Source organism: Gossypium hirsutum, chromosome D07, assembly GCF_007990345.1.
Source record: "Gossypium hirsutum isolate 1008001.06 chromosome D07, Gossypium_hirsutum_v2.1, whole genome shotgun sequence".
Classification (NCBI taxonomy): Eukaryota; Viridiplantae; Streptophyta; class Magnoliopsida; order Malvales; family Malvaceae; genus Gossypium; species Gossypium hirsutum.
Genome location: NC_053443.1, coordinates 58,021,205 through 58,040,434, shown reverse-complemented (window position 1 = coordinate 58,040,434; position 19,230 = coordinate 58,021,205). Strand labels below are relative to the sequence as shown.

Sequence of the window (19,230 nt, the reverse complement as noted above, 5' to 3'; positions counted from 1 at the left end):
TAGTTATAAAGTAATTTTTGTTATTTTTGAGTAAATGATTAAATTGATTAAATGTTAACTTGATAGGGTATTTTTGTGAAATTAGAATAGATAAGCGCTAAATATAGTAGAGTAAAATTTGGATAGTATGTTTTGTTATAAATTCTTGTTAAATTTTGGAGATTTTAGGTTTAGGGACTAAATTGTGAAGAATGTGAAAATTTAGGGAAATGGATAATTAATGAAAAGTTAAGGGTCATATGCATTAAATTGATGTGGAATGTATGTGAACTTAATGTATTGTATTTAATCATTATATAGATCAAGAATCGAACCAAAAAGACAAGAATCGTGGAAAAGGGAAAATTACGGAGTAGTCCCTGCATATTAACCGGAAGTGATCGTAGGTAAGTTTATAGTGTTTTAATTGTACATGTGAACTTATAGCTATTATCCTATTATTTGTTGGTTATTAGTACTCATATGTGAGTAATTTATTAATTACCTATGTGACATTAACTATTGCAAATGAGTACGAACGTAAGCGAATATTTGATGGTTTCAATGTTTGAAATTGTATTTATTTGAAGATGATATATATTGAGTATAGTATGTGTCTAGAATTAATGATGTACCTCTGAACAATGAGTGAGATTAAATGATAATGAAATTACATGTAATGCCCGGTTGAATGTAGTAATCACTCGGATACAGTTGGCATGCCAATAGGGTTAGTATGCGCACTTGTACGAGATTTGCACTCCGATGCCTCTGTTTGCACTTTGGTGCTTCTGTATACACTTTGGTGTCCTTGTTTGTACTACGATGCCTTTGCTTGCACATTTGTGCCTCTGTTTGCACTTCAGTGCCCCTATTATGCATCTATGATGCCTCTGGTGTGATGTAGTTACCCGAGTATCTGAGTCGAGATACTTAGTTTATCGGGCTAAATGTTAATGGAATATACAACTGGTTTATGGATTTAAATGTGATGCATATTCAATATGTCTAAAGGTATGAAATATTCACTGAATTACTTGTTTATATGTATATATGAGAATATCTATGTAACACCCCCATACCCGACCCGATCGCCTAGTCAAGGCATCAGGATATCACATTCGTTGCTGAAGCAACTGCTGAAAATTTCAAATCAATGTATCATATTATTTAATTAATATAGATCATTAACTCATTTCAGTAATAATTGAATTTATGATAGAACTAATTATGAGTTAAAGGAGCTCATTAAAACATCCACAATTGATCAAAGGCCAAATTGTATAGTTCATAAAAAATTTTGAACTATCGTTGCGACGTTGGGGTTTCCAAGTCGTGACATGGCGAACTTGTCATCGTGACATCATCTCTATTTTCTCCAATTTCATCTACTATTTTCTTGCTTCTAAATTAGTAAACATATTCTCTAAAATCTCTACTTTATCTTCACTCTTTAATATCTAAGGATATTTTCAAAAATTTTGGGTAAAAATGTAGGTTTTCATGGCAAATGACTAAATTGTAAAGAAAAGAAAACTTCCTTTCTCACCCTTTCACTCACGTTGGCAAGATGATAAATTTCCTTCATCCTTCCTTTCCTTTTATACTACCATTTTCTAAATAAAATAATAATAAATATCTAAGTAAAATATTAATAAAATAATATTTAACTAATTAATTAAAAAAATAACCTAAATATCATCAACATCATCATTACATTCTAGAATTCTCCCTCTTGCTAATTGACCATTTTACCCTTTATGATCTTTCAAAATTTTATCCTTGAATTATCACTTAATTTGGGAAAATTATGATTTAGTCCCTAACAATTCTTCACCTATTCAATTAGATCCCTGCATGCCAATTCCATATCTTAGTGAATTGGATTATTTTCACTTTTGGTCCTTCAAATTTCTTATTTTTATACTATATCCCCTAAATTTTGAATATTTACACTTGAGCCAAAAAATTCTCATATTTATGATTTAGTCCCTTCCTTAATACATCATGTCATGCTTCTTGATTTAGCTCTCTTTTGATATATTGCAACTTTCGTTTTCTTTTATCTTACCTTATTTCGCTAAGATTTTATCACATATTATTTACGACCAAGGGGGTTTTGAGGATGTTACATTTCTCCCCCCTTAAAATAAATTTCGTCCTCAAAATTTCATTGATTCGATAATCATTCTTACTTTTATACAAATAATCATTTTTCATTTAATCCACTGTAGGCTTGATTGAACAAGCAAGATATGCGAAATTAACACTGAAATGCGTCGAAGTTCAGAATCAGTATAATGGAATGCTTCGAAGAGCCATTATCACTAATTTGCTCCGAAATGCCACTTTCACTTGATATCCAACGTGTTCATATCTTGTCTACTTGGGCCTTTATATTTTGGTTTCCATTGCTACTGTTTATCAATTAATAGCATATAAAGACATTTACACTATGTGCATTTTAAATCCTTATTTTCTTACAAATCAATATTCATTAATTTACTACTTTAATATCTTTTAGAATTAAATTTAAGTGTCTCTATTTCACACTTCTATATTTTTATACTCTTGAAATTTAGCCCTCATTTGCATCAATTTTCACTACTCTTAACTTTACAATCATTCCAATTTAGTCCTATACAATTTAATAACACCCCTATAAATGCATTTCAATATCACTTTATCATACTTTGTGGCTTATTTACTCTATCATGATTTATATCACTTACTATACTCACTTTACTAATTTCATTTAATTACTAACTAAATAATTTCTAACTCGCGAATACTTATTTACATCTTTCTCTACACTTTCACATTTTATTTAATTAATCTCACTTTCCAATTTGTCTTGTACATTTCACAATTGTTTCCTCTTTCATTTATCATGTCTCATACATGTCAATTTACTCATTTTAATTCTTATAATATTTTTAAATTTTATTTTGCTTCATCAATCCCACACTAATATTATTTTTAATTTATTTTGCATTCTCTACACTTAATTTACAATATGTTTCAATTTAATCCTTTGAAAAATAAATAGAGGTTATATGAGTATTTACCTTTCTTTTGCTAAATTTCACTTCTTTACTTCTCTTATTTCTCATTTTTTTTCATTAATTATTCATAATTCAATACCATTTTACATAGGCACTCCATCATACTAATTTCAATATATTTACTCACAAAAATCAATTTTACTATTTAATTTACTTTTATCTCATTTACAATTTCGTCCACTAGCGACATCACTTAAAACATTATACACTTAATTAAAATCACTAATATCACTTGACCTTATGTTGTGAATATGTCAAATGCTATGTTATAATGTTATATCTAGTTGAATGGTTAGCTTTGAATGTATACTTAAGTTGGCTTTTGGTAGGTGAATCTTTAAGGTTAAGATTGGTTATAATGTTTTGGTATGGCAAGTTTTTATGCATGTGTTATTATTGCTATTATGGTTGGTGAATGGAACTTGAATTGATGATTATTGTTATGTGAATTTTAAATTAGGCTACTTGAATGAATGAACTTGATCGTAGTGCCTTAGAATGGCGTATTGGTTAGTTATTTAAGTGTTTGAATAGACAAAATTATTGTCTTTTGTGATCAGGTATCTTTTTGGCATGAATTGCATTTGCTAAGATGAGAGTTTTACAATTATTGAGATAAGTATCGATACTTTAGCATTTGGTATCGATACTTGACCAAATGAACAATACTCAAACAAAACATAATGCCAAAATGGTATCAATTTTCAATTGACTATCGATACTTTTTCATAAAATATCAATACCATCAACTAATTATTGATATCATTGTTTTACTAAGAAAACATAATTGAATTTTGGTATTAATTTTTTGTAAAGTATCAATTGGGTATCAATACCAACTACGAAATTTTCATTTTAGCTTTAAAAATTAATGTTTTTTAGACTTAATCGTATTATATGTTTGAAGTTCATAAATAGATCCCCATAGAGTTCTGAAATGAAATTATATATATTAGTTTACATGTGAATGATGTTTTAAATATTAGAGTTTTGTGTATAATAAAGTGATCATTAGTCATTTAGTTTTGTCGTAAGATTACTTAATCGAGCCCGATAGCCAGGTTGGGTAAGGGGCATTACACAAATATTTCTATATTTTTGGTGTATCATACAAATGGAAGTCCACTCCTATTTATAGGAGTTCTCATGTCTCTTCATAAAAACAGAACTATCCAAATAGATAGTTACATCTTTTAATAATAAATTTAATTATTCAATAGATGCCTACTTGAATAATCATGACTTTTTGTTAATAACCAAGTGACATTGCTTTCGAATTTAATAGACATAACTTATCATTATGAACAATGATAACCCTTGGTTAATAACCAAGTGACATAACTTTTGGTATTTAAGAGACATACCTTATCACTATGAATAGTGACAACTCTAGATCAATAGCCAAGTAATATACCTCTTGGGTCACTTGTAACCTTTCATTTGTAAATTTTGAAATATTATACATATCTTCTAAATGTTCCAACATCTATGTTGGTGCAAACTTCACACAATTGATCAGGATGATCAATTTTTTGCAATCTGTTCACCATCTTTGCTTTCGACAATAACTTCAAGCCAAAAAATCCAAGATGCTCGAACCTTAAAAGCTACAACCATGAATCATCTTTGATAGCAGTTTTCATACACTTCACTTCTTCTAATTCAATGTTAATAGTGAATGATTGATTCCCTGTCATATCAACTTGGGCAATTAATTCTCCATTTTTATTTTATAGGGTGAGCGAGCGACACTTACTTTACATCATTTTTTCAAAAGTTCACCAAGGTTGATGATGTTGCTTTTCAAAGTTGGTACATAATAAAAATTTGATATTTACTTCTTCTTTCCATTCTTCTGAGTAATTGTAGCTTCACCTTTACCTTTAACTGCAACATGTGATTCATCTCCAAAAGTTACTTGTCTATGAATAGTCTCGTCCAACTTTGAGAATAGTTCTTTTGGCTACACATGTGATTGCTGACACAATTATCAAGAGATCAAATATTTTTATTTCAATTTTCACTTTCTTTAGTAAGAAATACACTAGATTCCACATTGTCGTATTTTTCCTTAACTACTACTAATACATTATTTCTCTCCACCTTGGGAGTTGATCTACACTAGTAACTAAAATGACGATATTTATTGCAATTAAATTTTTTTTCCTAAGATTTAGTTCCTTGTTGAAATCTGTCTTTTCATTTGCCTTTGCCTCGGCCTTGGCTTCTAAATCCTCGTCCACGACTAGACGTCTGATACTCTTCAATAGTCTAGCCTTTACCATATGATTGATTGCCTTGCCCATATGTTTCTTTTCCACTTCTGTTACCACCTTTGTATCCTCCACATTTACTTGTACCTTGTCTACAGCTACAACTAGCTCTACCTTCATTAATAGATAACTTGCTTTGCAAGACTTCAAATTTCCAATATAACACCCCTTAACTCGTCAAGAAGACATGACGTGTATTATTCAACCAGACAGATCGCTTGATGGACTGGGGCATTACTGACGAATTCAAATCCTTAGTTTAACTTAAAATTTTTAGAAAAAAATTTATGAACATTTTCCTTAGTTTTAAAGTCATCTCTCTTCTTTCATTTGATATCGCGTCTTTAGGGAAAATAATAGAAGCTGTAAAAGAAAAATCTATTATTCAACTACTGCCTAGTTCTGACGTATATGTCAAATTCATGATTAGCAAACCAATAGGGTTCGGCATACACTTTCAAAGAAGGGACAATTCTCATTTAAGGTAAAATAATACAACGACGTAGTTAATGACAGGTTAAATACAAAACATATGTATACTCCACCCGCCACCTAGCCATGCTTAATAACAAAATAAACAAGTGGCTCACTCGTAACCGTAACTCTGGCATAGTACCCTTCGATAGATCCTTCTTCTACTATCAAAATGCCTGAGAATGAATTTAATATGGAAATGGAATCCACAGTTTCTTGGCGGAAACATTATGCCAATTTATCAGAACACATAGCCAGACACATTCTACCAACCTATACACTTCTCCTACAAACCTGCATGGTTATCAACGACCCATCCTTGCACCAGCCTCAAACCCATATCAATCATATATCAATCAGAATCACATATCAATCATATTCATTTTCATTTTCATTTCATATCATCATTAAGTCGAACATATGTTCTCCCGAAGGTTGGGTGTGATCTACCAGTCCAATTCTCAATATAGCTGGCTTATTGATAACTCTTGAAAATAGTTATATTCTGCACCTCTAAGATTGATTAAATGCCTGTACTTAAGTAAATATATTTTCATTTTTTTGGCTATTTTTAGAACATTGCATAATAACGCTTGGATTGTGCCTTAAATGTCATTTCATGTTACTTTTATTGTTGGAAGAAGTGAATTGGTTGTTGTATGCAGCAGGTGTAGGAAGGATGAAAAAAAGAAGAAGAAAAAGAAGTGAAATATTGCCATGGCAAAAGGTTGGATGGATTGCCAACACAAATGCCATGGCAATTCCAAGAAAATGCTTACGTAACACTGAGTCCTCGTCACTTTCAGCCAGCTGGACGTGTACCAGATAAATCCATTTGTAAAAGAGGGAGAAAAGTGTGTGCTAAGAGAGGGGAACTTACCCTATAAAAGAGGATAGAGAAAAGAAAGAAGAAAAAGAGGATTTTGGGAGGGGGATTTGGATAGCAGTTTTCTCTTCGGAAAAACTTATGAAAAATTCCAGAGAAAAGAGAGATGGTAACAGCTTAAGAAGAGAGTAGAGACGTAAGGAAAGAGACGAGCAATCAGCCTTGGGTCTTACATGATTAAATAGTGTCGAAGTAAAAACTGGAGTGGCGAAAGCTTCCTGCAATTCTACCTTCATTTTGTTAATTAATTTCTGTGATATCTAAATTGTTAAAGATGATGTTGAATGTTATCCTGATTTTGGAATTTAAATCCCAACCCATGAGCTAATTTCATTTGGGTTAGAATTACTAGATCTATCTTGATACATTTAATGATCATAATGATATTTCGAGTAGGTCGACTATTTTATTCGGTTTGGATTATTTTAAATATATGCTTGCAAGCTCTAGACACAGATGAATGCATGGTATATTCTTAGACTTGATTTAATTTTGAAAAGTTTAAGTAAGTTGGATCGTAATTGAATGATATGAGCGTGTACTCAAGTGAATACTCGTAGCACTCTAGATATAAATTTGTGAGCTGTACAGAGTAAGAAAGAATATTGTTAGGTATTGTTCTTGAGACTTGTAGACATACAAATACTTAGAATGATAGCTTTAATTCTTGCTCTCGAAAGAAGCAGAATGCAGTAGTTATACTCTGAACAGTAATTTGGTCAAGATTTTTCCATGACATTATTTTGTTATTAAGATATAATCCAAGTAATTTCAACCTTCCTATTCAGCAACATCAAGCCTCTCAACTTTGTCTCATGGAATTGCCACAACATTTTATTCGTTATTTGATTTCTATATTTCATACATTAATACTTCACTTCAAATCATTATTTTGTTTACTTTTCCATAAGCGTAATTAGTATAGTTTATAGTAATAACTTAACCATATTTTTTTACCTATGTCGATCCCTAAGGAGACAATCTCACTTATCATTTTATTACTTGATTCGACGTGTATACTTGCACATTCGCATTACATATCCACACACGACACTTACTGGAGGCATCACATATAAATTTTCTTTCCACAATTTTCACATATCATAAATTTTCTGGTAATGGGCTCGTGCAACAAAGAGGGTGTTTTTACAATGTCCATAGTCACACACGTGTCCAGACACAACACATCAACTCATTTACAGTAAGAGCAACTTACTGTACATAACCCACATGTCATGGAAGTTTCATAACCCAAAGTAAGTAAGAAGGAACTCACCAACAACTTCAGAATAGAATCTACTCTACTGGTCCTTTGCCTCGATTGTTCGGACCTCCACTAGCTTCTTGAGCTAAAAAAGAAACAATATAAACATCAAACAATGCATCTAATTTTATCATGCATGCTTAATACAAAAACGTAAATCCCTTTGACAACAACCTAAAGGCTTTCCAAAACTTCCTCTTCTTCTAACGAAGATACTTTAAAACTTTCGAGTGACTTGGAAAAGAATGTAGAGAAAAACAAAGGTGAAACATGCCAGCTATCGACACATTTATATAGCACAAACAGCAAGGAAAAAGCTTAGTGGGGGGTAAAAAAATCACACTATAGCCACTAACTCGAGAATAGGCTTGTCTAAACATCTACCAAACTTAACTACTACCATTAATCAATTTAGTGAGTAGTAAAACGTTGCTTGTACTCTAAAATAAATCAACTAAACAAGTCACTCAACTACCTAAACACATCAAGTTGTCATTTACAGTACTCTAGTTTAATTCTAACTAGGTCTCAATTAAACTCTAATGATACTCATCGAACTATTATTTTCACGCTAAAACACGGAAAACAAGTATATCAATCCATGAACTAATGAGTTCGCCCCAAGTATTTGGGATTGGAAAATTGTCACACAAAAGAGTCTATCAAACCCTAGAGTTCGCCAAATGGAAAATTCCAACAAGGCATTCCGCAAATGGTCATATTGTCGAATCCGCGCAATACGTCACCCAGATTTATAGCATATAGTTAACCAATCTCACCCACTTTTACCTTGGCTTATTCATCTATATGCCAAAAAACATACCAATACGGTCTATGCCGTGTGGGCTGTTATATCCAGTATCATCAGTTTACTTCATTTTTTTGCTCATGGGCCTGAAGAGAACCCACAAGTTCATTGATAAAAATTTGTGACCAAATCTTTTGATTATTTGATGGAGACAACCACATATTCAAATTTGTGAGTTAATGATCGCAAAATATTTTCCATTCCTCTAACGTCATCAAGAATTTCTCCATTTCTTTTCATTTCATTCACCACCACTATTACTCAGGTGACATAGTCATCAATACTTTCTAAATTTTTCATTTTTAACATATCAAATTTAGCTCTGAGTGTTTGTAAATATACCTTTTCAAATCATTGAAGTGATTTTTGCAAAATACCCCAGGCTTCCATTGATGTCTTTGCATCTAAAATTTTTTCAAAGCTTTATTCGTCAACTTCTTGAAAAATAAAAAACAATGTCTTCTTATATTTTTTTCGAGCTTCCTTTAATGCACGTTTCTCTACATTTGTCAAATTCATTTCGATAATTACATTTTTGGGCTCAACATACCCTTATTCAGTAATATCCCAACAATCTTGAAAGTCGAGCAAAACCTTCATGTGGATGCTCCAATTACTATCATTTGTCTTCATTAGTTTTTTTTTATATGTGGTTGAATCATGTTTTCTATCGTGATATAGATCCAAAGCTAGCTCTAATACTAATTCTTGACACTTAAAATCGAAATAACTTTATTACTCACACAATATGTATACAATAATAACAAATTACAAATATTTTCTCTTTCCAATATTCTAATGACCGTGCCTCGGTGTACATACATTGATCAGAGAAATTTGTAAACAAAGACTAAAATGTGTTGTGTTTTGCAAGTGTAACAGGTCAAGTTCTAATATTTTTAAAGTCTACAATGGAGCACGTTTGGAATATTACAAGGATCAAACCCATAGTAGGCAGGTTGATAAAATTGAATCAAGAAAAACAAGCATGCAAAATAGAAAGTCTAACTAGTTAATATCTAATAGACTATAGTACGAAAAGTTACAAATTGAAGGTTTTAAGTTAAAATTATATCTAAATGACTAAATTGTAAATATTCCAAAATTTATTAAAAAAGTAATCAAGGAAAAAAGTACTCGTTGATTAATTCCCATGTTGACAACTAATTCTTAGATTAGGGAATTGAATGGAATAATTTTCTAATTGGATTAATTAATACCTCTCGGTTAATAATTTACCCTATTACGATTTAGACCAATTAATCTCTCGATCTAACTTAAACTAAACGGGGACAATTAAATTTTTACTATATAAGGTCTCCTTTCATTCTCACTTATCTATGTTTTCACCTAGAGATAATCATGTTTTAATTTGTTTAATTAATCATTAATCAAGAATTAGTGCAATCTTCCATCATCTTCCAGTAGTTCCTATTGCAAAGTGGATTAATTACAATTTTAAACTTTCATATAATTGCCATTTGACAATTAAAACTCTATATAAATTAGACTTTTACAATTTAGTCACTGGACCTTAATTAACTATTAATTCGATAAAATTTCTTAACCAAAGTATAGTACATTTTTATATTATCCTCATAAATATTAATATTTAATAACTACTGACTCGGTTTATAGAAATGGGGTTCCAAAACTGCCTTTTGTAGTACCACTAAAAATCGGGACATTACGATTCCCCCTTAAGAAATTTCGTCTTCGAAATTTTTATTTCGAAAAAGGTGGGGATATTGAGATCTCATAGTTTCTTTTGACTCCCACACTGCCTCTTCTGCATCGTGACGGTGCCAAGATTTGAGTTAAGTTAATGTTTGATAATAATTACCAAATGGATTGGTTTGAATGTCATAGTACTGGAATGTTATGTTTAATGGTTGAGTTGGTAGTATAGTTGATGTAAAGATGATTGTGGATGTTTATACATGTTTTGGTATGTGTTTGGAATGATTTTTATGCAATTAAAGTTGTGCGAATAAGCACCAAATGTGAAGTTTGAAATGTAGACATGAAATAGGTACCAAATGGCCTTAATTTTACCAAAAACAGAGTTCATGTCCTGACGAGCAATCTTCCTCTTCACAACGTTGACCGACAGTATATGATGTTGAGATGTCGAGTGGCCTGAAGTTATGATGTGAAAAACTGTTTAGTGATGTCACGACATGGAGGAAGTGACTTTACGACGTCGACCTTAAAAGTTTAAAACTTTACAATTTGGTCTCGTTTCATGCTTGAGTCAAGAAAAGAGCTTTCGTAGGCTTAATTAAGACTCTATTTTAATTGTGTATCATAATAAGAATGTGTTTATGACATGTTTGAATGTTTGATTGATTTATTTACAGTATATTTGACAGTAGTTGCTCCAACAATAATTGTGGCATCCTATAGCTCGGACCCAATGACCGGGTTGGGCAAGGGGTGTTATATACACATTCAAACCATATTTTTCAGCCAAAACATACCATTTTTATAAATCAAACATGAATAACCAATTTGATCATTAGTGTACCAATGTCACATTACCTAGCTCAAAACAATTAAACCCTTAAACCATATGCTTAATCATTTAAGCTATGAACACAACAACATTTCATATTTCGACAAAAAAATGCATTCAATTGACCAAACCAATCAAAAGAATTCACCATTCACAAAAACATCAAGTTTGACCAAAATATGCACCAAAAAGTTTCATACCAAGTATTATATTCAAGATAAATCATCATTACCATTAACATACGATTACCAATTCTCAAAGTGGTCATTTACATATTAGGGACCTTAAGTACATGGAACATAGTCAAGTTTCAAAATGAATTTATAACTATCGTCTTGAGATAGTGTGTGCTTCTTCGCTGATCCAACTTGGTCGTTCTACAAAGTGAAAAGTTACAGGGAGAGAAAACAACCAAAGTAAGCATTCAAAATGCTTAGTAAGTTCAAATAAAAACTAATACATACATTGATCAATAAGGCATGGTTAACTAATCTATTTGGAAATCAACTTAACTATCCATTGGCACATTATGACATATCTAAACATTTAACAACATCACCAAATAATTTCATTAGCCATCTTTCCAAATCATAAGTATTATTGAAACTTAAACAGATTCATGTAACATACCACATATCAAATACCAACAAGTACCATTTCATTTCCATTCCACCATTAAAATTCCATTTCAAAACATTGAATATCTCCTAATGGAACTATAGTAAAGCGGACTCGGATATACGAGATAAATTGCTCACACAAGCTGACAGTATATCAGGTTTGTTCACACAAGTTGACATTATAATAGTATTGCTCACACAATCTGACATTATATCGAAATTACCCGTCTTGGCTAAACCAACGATACATATAACCCAAGAATACAAATGCTAGATCTCGCAACAACATGTAAAATCATTAATCAAATGCGCATATAACCCTAATGGCATGCCATAAGTATCCTAATATTTTACTAAGTTCACACGGGCATAATTTTCCTATACATATATTATGAGTATTTGAACACATTTACGTATTCCATTTACCAGTCTAGTAATCAACCAACATTTACATTTGTACTATGTACTAACTCATAATATCATGTATTCATGTAACTCTCAGTTCAGCCCAATTTAAACCATATGTGCCAAATTCACTAAATTCTATTTAATTCTTAAAAATAAATAAATTCCAACATAATTCAAATATAAAATAGAATAAAGTGTTAAGTTTTATATGAACTTGTTCAGAAATACGTAAAGTGGATAATTTAAGGGCTAATTCACAATTTTAGCTTTTCCTAGATCAACTCTTCTTTAGTCCGATTTTTTATCTAAATAATCATTTTCAATCAGTACCAAATATTTTCATTCTATGTTATGATGTGTTTGAACCTAAATGAACTCGATTTTTCGATACCCTTAAAATTTTGTATTTTATTCAATTTAGTCTCTAAACTTAAGATAGTCATAACTTTCAATTCCTAGCTTCGGATTAAAATTCGTTTTTATATATTCTCATTAGGGAACTTATAATTTCTACTTCTAACATCATTTCATGAGAATTTTTACATTTATTCAATTTGGTCCCTAATGTAACAAAGCTAACAAACAAACTAAATTAACTTTACAATCTAGTCTTCTTTTATATTCTAAGCTTAAAATCTATCAATTTCAAGCCTAATTCTTCAAGAAATCAACAATGAAAACTTTCACACACTTTAACAGTTTTACAAATTGGTACATGGGCTAGATAAATCAAGCTCCCATAACTCTAAATTCATAAAAAAATTACAAGAAAATTACTTGGAATCACCTTAATATTAATGGTCAAATGTTTTCGAAGCAACAAACCCTTACTCCTTTGGTTTCTTATGTTTGGAGGGTAGAGAAGAAGAAAAAGTTGATAAATCTCTACTATCTTACCCTTTTATACTTTGCTTAAATGTTAATTAACTTGGTTTAATTAAGTTCATCATGGTTTAATTAGTTTAAATAATCATTAATAAAGAATTAGTGGAATCTTCCATCATCTTCAACTAGTTCCTATTGCAAAGTGGATTAATTACCATTTTAAACATTCATCTAATTATCATTTAAGTCTTCAAGCCTTTTGAAAATTAAAACTCTATAGCGATTAGGCTTTTACAATTTAGTCATTGGACCTTAATTAACTATTGATTCACAAAAATTTATTGACCAAACTTTAATACATTTTTGTATTAACCTCGTAAATATTAATATTTAATAATTGCTAACTCAGTTTGCAAAAATGAGATTTCAAAATCGTCTTTTTCGACACCACTGCAAAATCGGGCCATTACAATGGGTTTTAAAAACTCATTATTTTATTTAATTACAAGTAAACATGATATTAACTCAATATTTCTCAAAACTTTTTTTTCATAGTATTGCTACTGCAGGAGCACATTTGAAGCATGGAATTGAAAATTTTTCTCTAATAAGATCTCATTAGTAATATTCTCTCACATAATTTTTAATTGAGAACTTATTCTAAATATTGTAGAGTTATACTACTCCACAATTTTAAAGTCTTGCAACTTTAGGTGCATTCGATTATAATGAGCTTTAGATAGGAGATCTTGCTAGTTCAGGTGTATCCAATCATAAAATTATCATATTTCGATGCTTACCTTTCTTTTAAATTATTTCACAATTCAAGTGGATCTTTCACAGTTAAATAACTTTTGTATGGATAAAAGTTTACATCTCAAATATAAAAATCTGACATAATTTTTTTTCATAACCGCCATCAGAAACATGCATGAATTTCAATTCAATTCAAAATCTATCTATTCATGCTTTTGCCATGATTAATCTCCAATTATAATAAACACGTTATAATAAAATAAGTCATATTAAAATATACCTAAAGATATTTACCATCATCGTCATCACACTAACTATTATCATAAGCACTATTACAAGTATTAAAACAACTTCGCTTTCATAATAATATTTATAAATCAATAGTAAAAATCATTTATAAAACAATTAAAATTTTTTCTTATGATGCTTGAAAATTATTTGATACACATTGTACCAAACTTCAATACCTCATGTATAGTATAAAATCTTATGATGCTCTAATCAAATTTTTTTAATACTTGCATTTAGTTCAGAGAATGACTAAACTAATGTGTTTTTTGGTGCGCAATGGGGTGCAAATCTAAATCCACTAGGGTTTGGGGTACACTTGCACGAAATGGAGCCCAATATGTATTTTATTCTTTTTATACTGCAGAATTCTTATGAGACACACAACGAATTTATTTCACTCTAAAAAATTCTTTTTTTTCTCTCCAAATTTTCAAAAGTTTTGGTGATAGAAGAAGGTTTGTTCTTCTAAGGCAAGGTTTGTTCGTTAATCACTGCAAAGATACTATTGTCACAATCATTTTGTTGTTATATCTTGAGAGACAGACGACCAACGTTTCTCTAAGTACCATAGGAGTAGCCGAATCTGTCTTAAGAAAATTGTGAAAACAAGCATCAACATCTAGTAAAACTCGATTCCCTTATTCGATTTCTGATTTTTCAAGATCTTGTTTCTTTAATTGTTTTAATATTTTCTTTTTTAAATAAATATAATTATTTGTTTAATTTATTTTGTTTAAATTTGATGTTTTTACACAATATGAATATTTGTTTATATTATTTGTTCAGATCTTGTATTTAATATAAATATAAATATTTATATTTATTTATTAACATGTTTTGTACCAAAATTAATAACATAAATAATTTTTTTAATCGAAATCAATCAATGACCAACAATAATAATTAATTTTATTATCATTGATACTCTTTGATAAAATCATAATTAAAAAATAAAAGGGTTTTTTACCAAAATAATACCAAAAAATTAAAAAAATATCAAAATAGTATAACTTTTTTTTATTTACCAAAATGGTATAAAAAAACATAACAGTTAAAAAAAAGTCGAAATCCTGGTGGAGGCCCTGCCACAGGCGGCACCAAAGGTGCCACTACCATAGGCGGCACCACTTCAATTATAACTGCCCTGATTCACTTCAACTGAAGGAGAAGAAGAAGAAGAAGAAGAAGAGGGCAGTGTCGGAAAAAGAAAAGAAAAAGATAAAAAGAGAATAGAGAAAGGAGAAAGAAAGGGAAGAAAAAAATAGAAAAAATAAGGTATTTTTAAAAAAAATAATGGATTATCTTGTTATTATGTTTTTTTGTATAATTTTTATTATTTTTTGTTGTTAGTTTAGTTATTATTGTTAGTTATTAAGATTAATAAAAACCCTAATTATTATTTTAGTTAGTATTATTATTGTTAGTTATTATTGTTAGTTAATAATTATTGTTACTTAGTATTTTTGTATAATTATTGTTAGTTATTAAGATTAATAAAAACCGTAATTATTATTTTAGTATTTTTGTATAATTATTTTAGTTAGTATAACTATTGTTAGTTATTTTTGTATAAGTTTAGTTATTATTGTTAGTTAATAATTATTGTTACTTAGTATTATTGTTAGTAAAAAACTAATAATATTATTATTGTTAGTTATTAGGATTAGTAAAAACCCTAATTATTATTTTAGTTAGTATGATTGTTAGTTTTTACATTATATTACTGTTAGTTATTATTTTTAGTAAAACCCTAATTATTATTGTTAGTTAGTATTATTTTTAGTAAAAAACTATTATTATTATTATTATTATGTTAGTTATTAGGATTAGTGGTTAAACGTTGTTCATGTACAAAATGATAACTGAAATAGTATGAGCTTAAGAATGAAAAAATTGCATATTGAAACATTAAAAAAAATTTATTTAAGTAATTTATTTACTGTTCGAGATTGTTTTTTGAAATTTTGTTTATTTTTTGACAGATTGAATATTGAAGATGGATGATAAGTTTTTTGTATGCATTTATTTCGATGGAATCATCTTGACAACAACTGTTGGATGTATATTTGACTGCCGGCAACAAATAGCAATGAGATTTAATAGAAATGTCTCGTTGAATGATATGAAAGGAAGGATTAATGCAAAAATTGTTAGACGTTGTGGGAGAAGGATATAAAAAATTTTCTACAATTTTCCAGTTTCGACAAATCCGATCAAATTCACAGAAATGGAACTTGTAGACGACGAAGATGTGGAGACAATGGTCGCTCTTTACTGTGGGAATGGAAGTGACAAAAATGCACTGATTCACTTATTTGCTGAGTTAGCCGGTATGAAGCAAAATGAAGATGTCAATGCATATGATAAAGAACACGGAGCTCAAGAACCGTGCATGGTGGCTCCAATATCATACATTGATAGTGAATCCGCTATAGGTGGGATGGGTATCGATCTGAATATTACACCCGATATTGATGTAGTTGGTGATGATGGATACGGTGGTAGCGATCATTGTGATGAAGAGGTCGATAGTGACAGTGATCCCGATGTGGATGATGTACCTGATGATATTGACGATGAAGATGTGAATAACGATGAAAACATTAACGCTTCTTCGGTCGGGAACCAAATGCGACGTATTTTGATACATAATAATCCTGGGCCACACATGTCGCTCATAGACCCCGACGCAACACATGTAGCTGAGTTTTCGGAGTACCCTAAAATAGTTTCTGCTCACCGGCTGGCCGTAAATTCTGATCATGATGAGTTATTCGTAGGCCAGAGATTCGAAAGTAAAGAAGAGTGCGTACTTGCTATTAAACGGTATAGTATGAACATATCAGTGGATTATAAAGTCGCAGTGTCTAAACCGACAATATATATTGAGGAGTGTTGGAAGGCAGCGGAAGGCTGCAATTGGCAGGTACGAGCTGCATTCATTGAAAATTCGCAGATGTGGGAGATACGGAAAATTGTTAGGCCTTATACATGTACATCAACACGTATGACAGAAGATCATCGAAAACATGATTCGAAAACTATCTGTACGTGTATCATGCCAATGGTGAAGGACATGCCGACCATGAAAGCTTCGGTATTGATTGCCGAAATGCAAGCACGATTCCAATATCGAGTATCATATCGAAAGGCGTTGATACCTAAACAGATGGCAATGGAGCAATTGTATGGGGATTATGATTCATCATACAACGAGGTACAATGATGGATAGCTGCTATGCGGGAGTACGTACCGGGGACTGTGATTGAGTTATAGACAAGACCTTATTACAACTCGGACGACCAATTACAGCCGGGAAAAAGAATTTCCCATCGGATGTTCTGGATGTTTGATCCATGTGTGCGGGAATTTCCCTACTGCAAGCCATTTGTGTAGGTGGATGGGACCTGGCTATATGGAAAATATATACAGATCATACTTATTGCGGTTGCTCAAGACGGTAATAGAAATGTGCTCCGGATAGCATTTGCCATCGTAGATAAAGAGAACTTGGAATCTTGAGAATTCTTCCTTACTAACCTGCGGAGGTATGTTATTAGCAACGATAATATTTGCATCATCTCCGATAGAGGGAAAGGTTTAATTGCAGCAATTAGGCATTCCGGTGTGCCATGGAGATCTGTTTACTGCATCCGTCACATTGCTGCTAACTTCCATCGAGATTATAGGAATGCAGACTGGAAGAGACAAGTAGTGGCAATGGTTAAGTGATAACATTATCTTTTCAATATAAGTTGTAATGTTTTATGTTATCGAGTTACTGAAACTTATCTCTTCTTAATACGTATACAGCATACGATTTAGAGCCACATATTTTCTGCCAAAGAATGATTTGACTTGAGAGTGACATAGAGGGTTAAACAAACACATCTTTCCGACAATGTTGGGTACAATAGAGCCGTGGCAATGGGCCCAAAGTTTTGATAAGGGCTTTCGTTATGGTCAAATGACCACAAACTTAGTGAAGGGGGTCAACGCTGTGTTGTTTAAAAAACAACATCTTCTGATTTCATCTGTCTTCTCGGCTACATTCTACAGGTTGGCTACTTTGATGCCAAGAATGGGTCAGCAACAAGTCGACCAGATGGAGGCGAGACACGTGTTTGTCGAAGATGTCAGGGATGTAATGGTTGCAAACCGTTGGATGGCGAGGTCGATAAATGTAGAAATATATTCACGACGTCTGAAAACGTTTCGAGTTACTGAGACCATCGGTCGTCGACCCGGTATACCACCTAGGTCCTATGGAGTTGATCTCTGGAATAGACGGTGCTACTGCAGGAGGTTCAAAACACTTCATTATCCATGTGCGTATTTCGTGGCAGTGTGTGCTAAAGTGACCCTTAATGTTGAACAATTCGTCGATGATGTGTACATGTTCGAGTGCACATTGCGTGTCTGGGAAAATGAGTTCCCCGTCCTGCCTGATCTGTCTACGTGGGAGGTACCTCCGACGACTTTCGAGCTTGTCCCAGACAGAGGGCTACGCAGGAATCCAAGAGGTCGTCTGCAGTCATCCAGAATCCATAATGAAATAGACATTAGGGAGAAATCCTACAGTAAGCATTGTGGATTATGTAAGTTAAGTGGTCATAATTAGAATAAATGCCCTCAGTGAAACTATCATGTTAGACAATCGTCAGGATCGGGTCGGAATTGAGCTTATGCTGTAAAATTGTTATGTGTAATGTTGTAATGTTGTAATGTTGTTGTAAGACCCCTTAACTTAAATTCAACTTTAATATAATGCAAAAAAGTATAACAATTATTTATAGGTTTCCAAATTAAGTTATAAAAAGTATAATTCATTTGGAATAATTAAAATTATATCCAAAATGGATCCATTTAACCTTAAATTCAGCTTTAATATAATGCAAAAAGGGAAGTAAATAAGAGTTGTAAGCATACTTAAAATTAGAATAATTAAATTTATACAAAAAGTACAAACTTTGTAATGTACAAAAAAGTGCAAGAAACCCTTAAAATTGATGGTTCGATGGTGTGGTCCTAGGGGTATACCTATGCGAAGGTCGACGTTCACGTT

The 19,230-nt window shown here is 31.4% G+C and overlaps 1 protein-coding gene across 1 annotated transcript; it reads left to right on the top strand.

The window, feature by feature from the left end:
- Positions 1 to 18,246: 18,246 nt before the first annotated feature.
- LOC107926435 (uncharacterized) lies at positions 18,247 to 18,786 on the top strand. Its single transcript, XM_016857282.1, has one exon. It carries the CDS (start codon positions 18,247 to 18,249, stop codon positions 18,784 to 18,786), a length of 540 nt encoding a protein of 179 aa, XP_016712771.1.
- Positions 18,787 to 19,230: the final 444 nt, after the last annotated feature.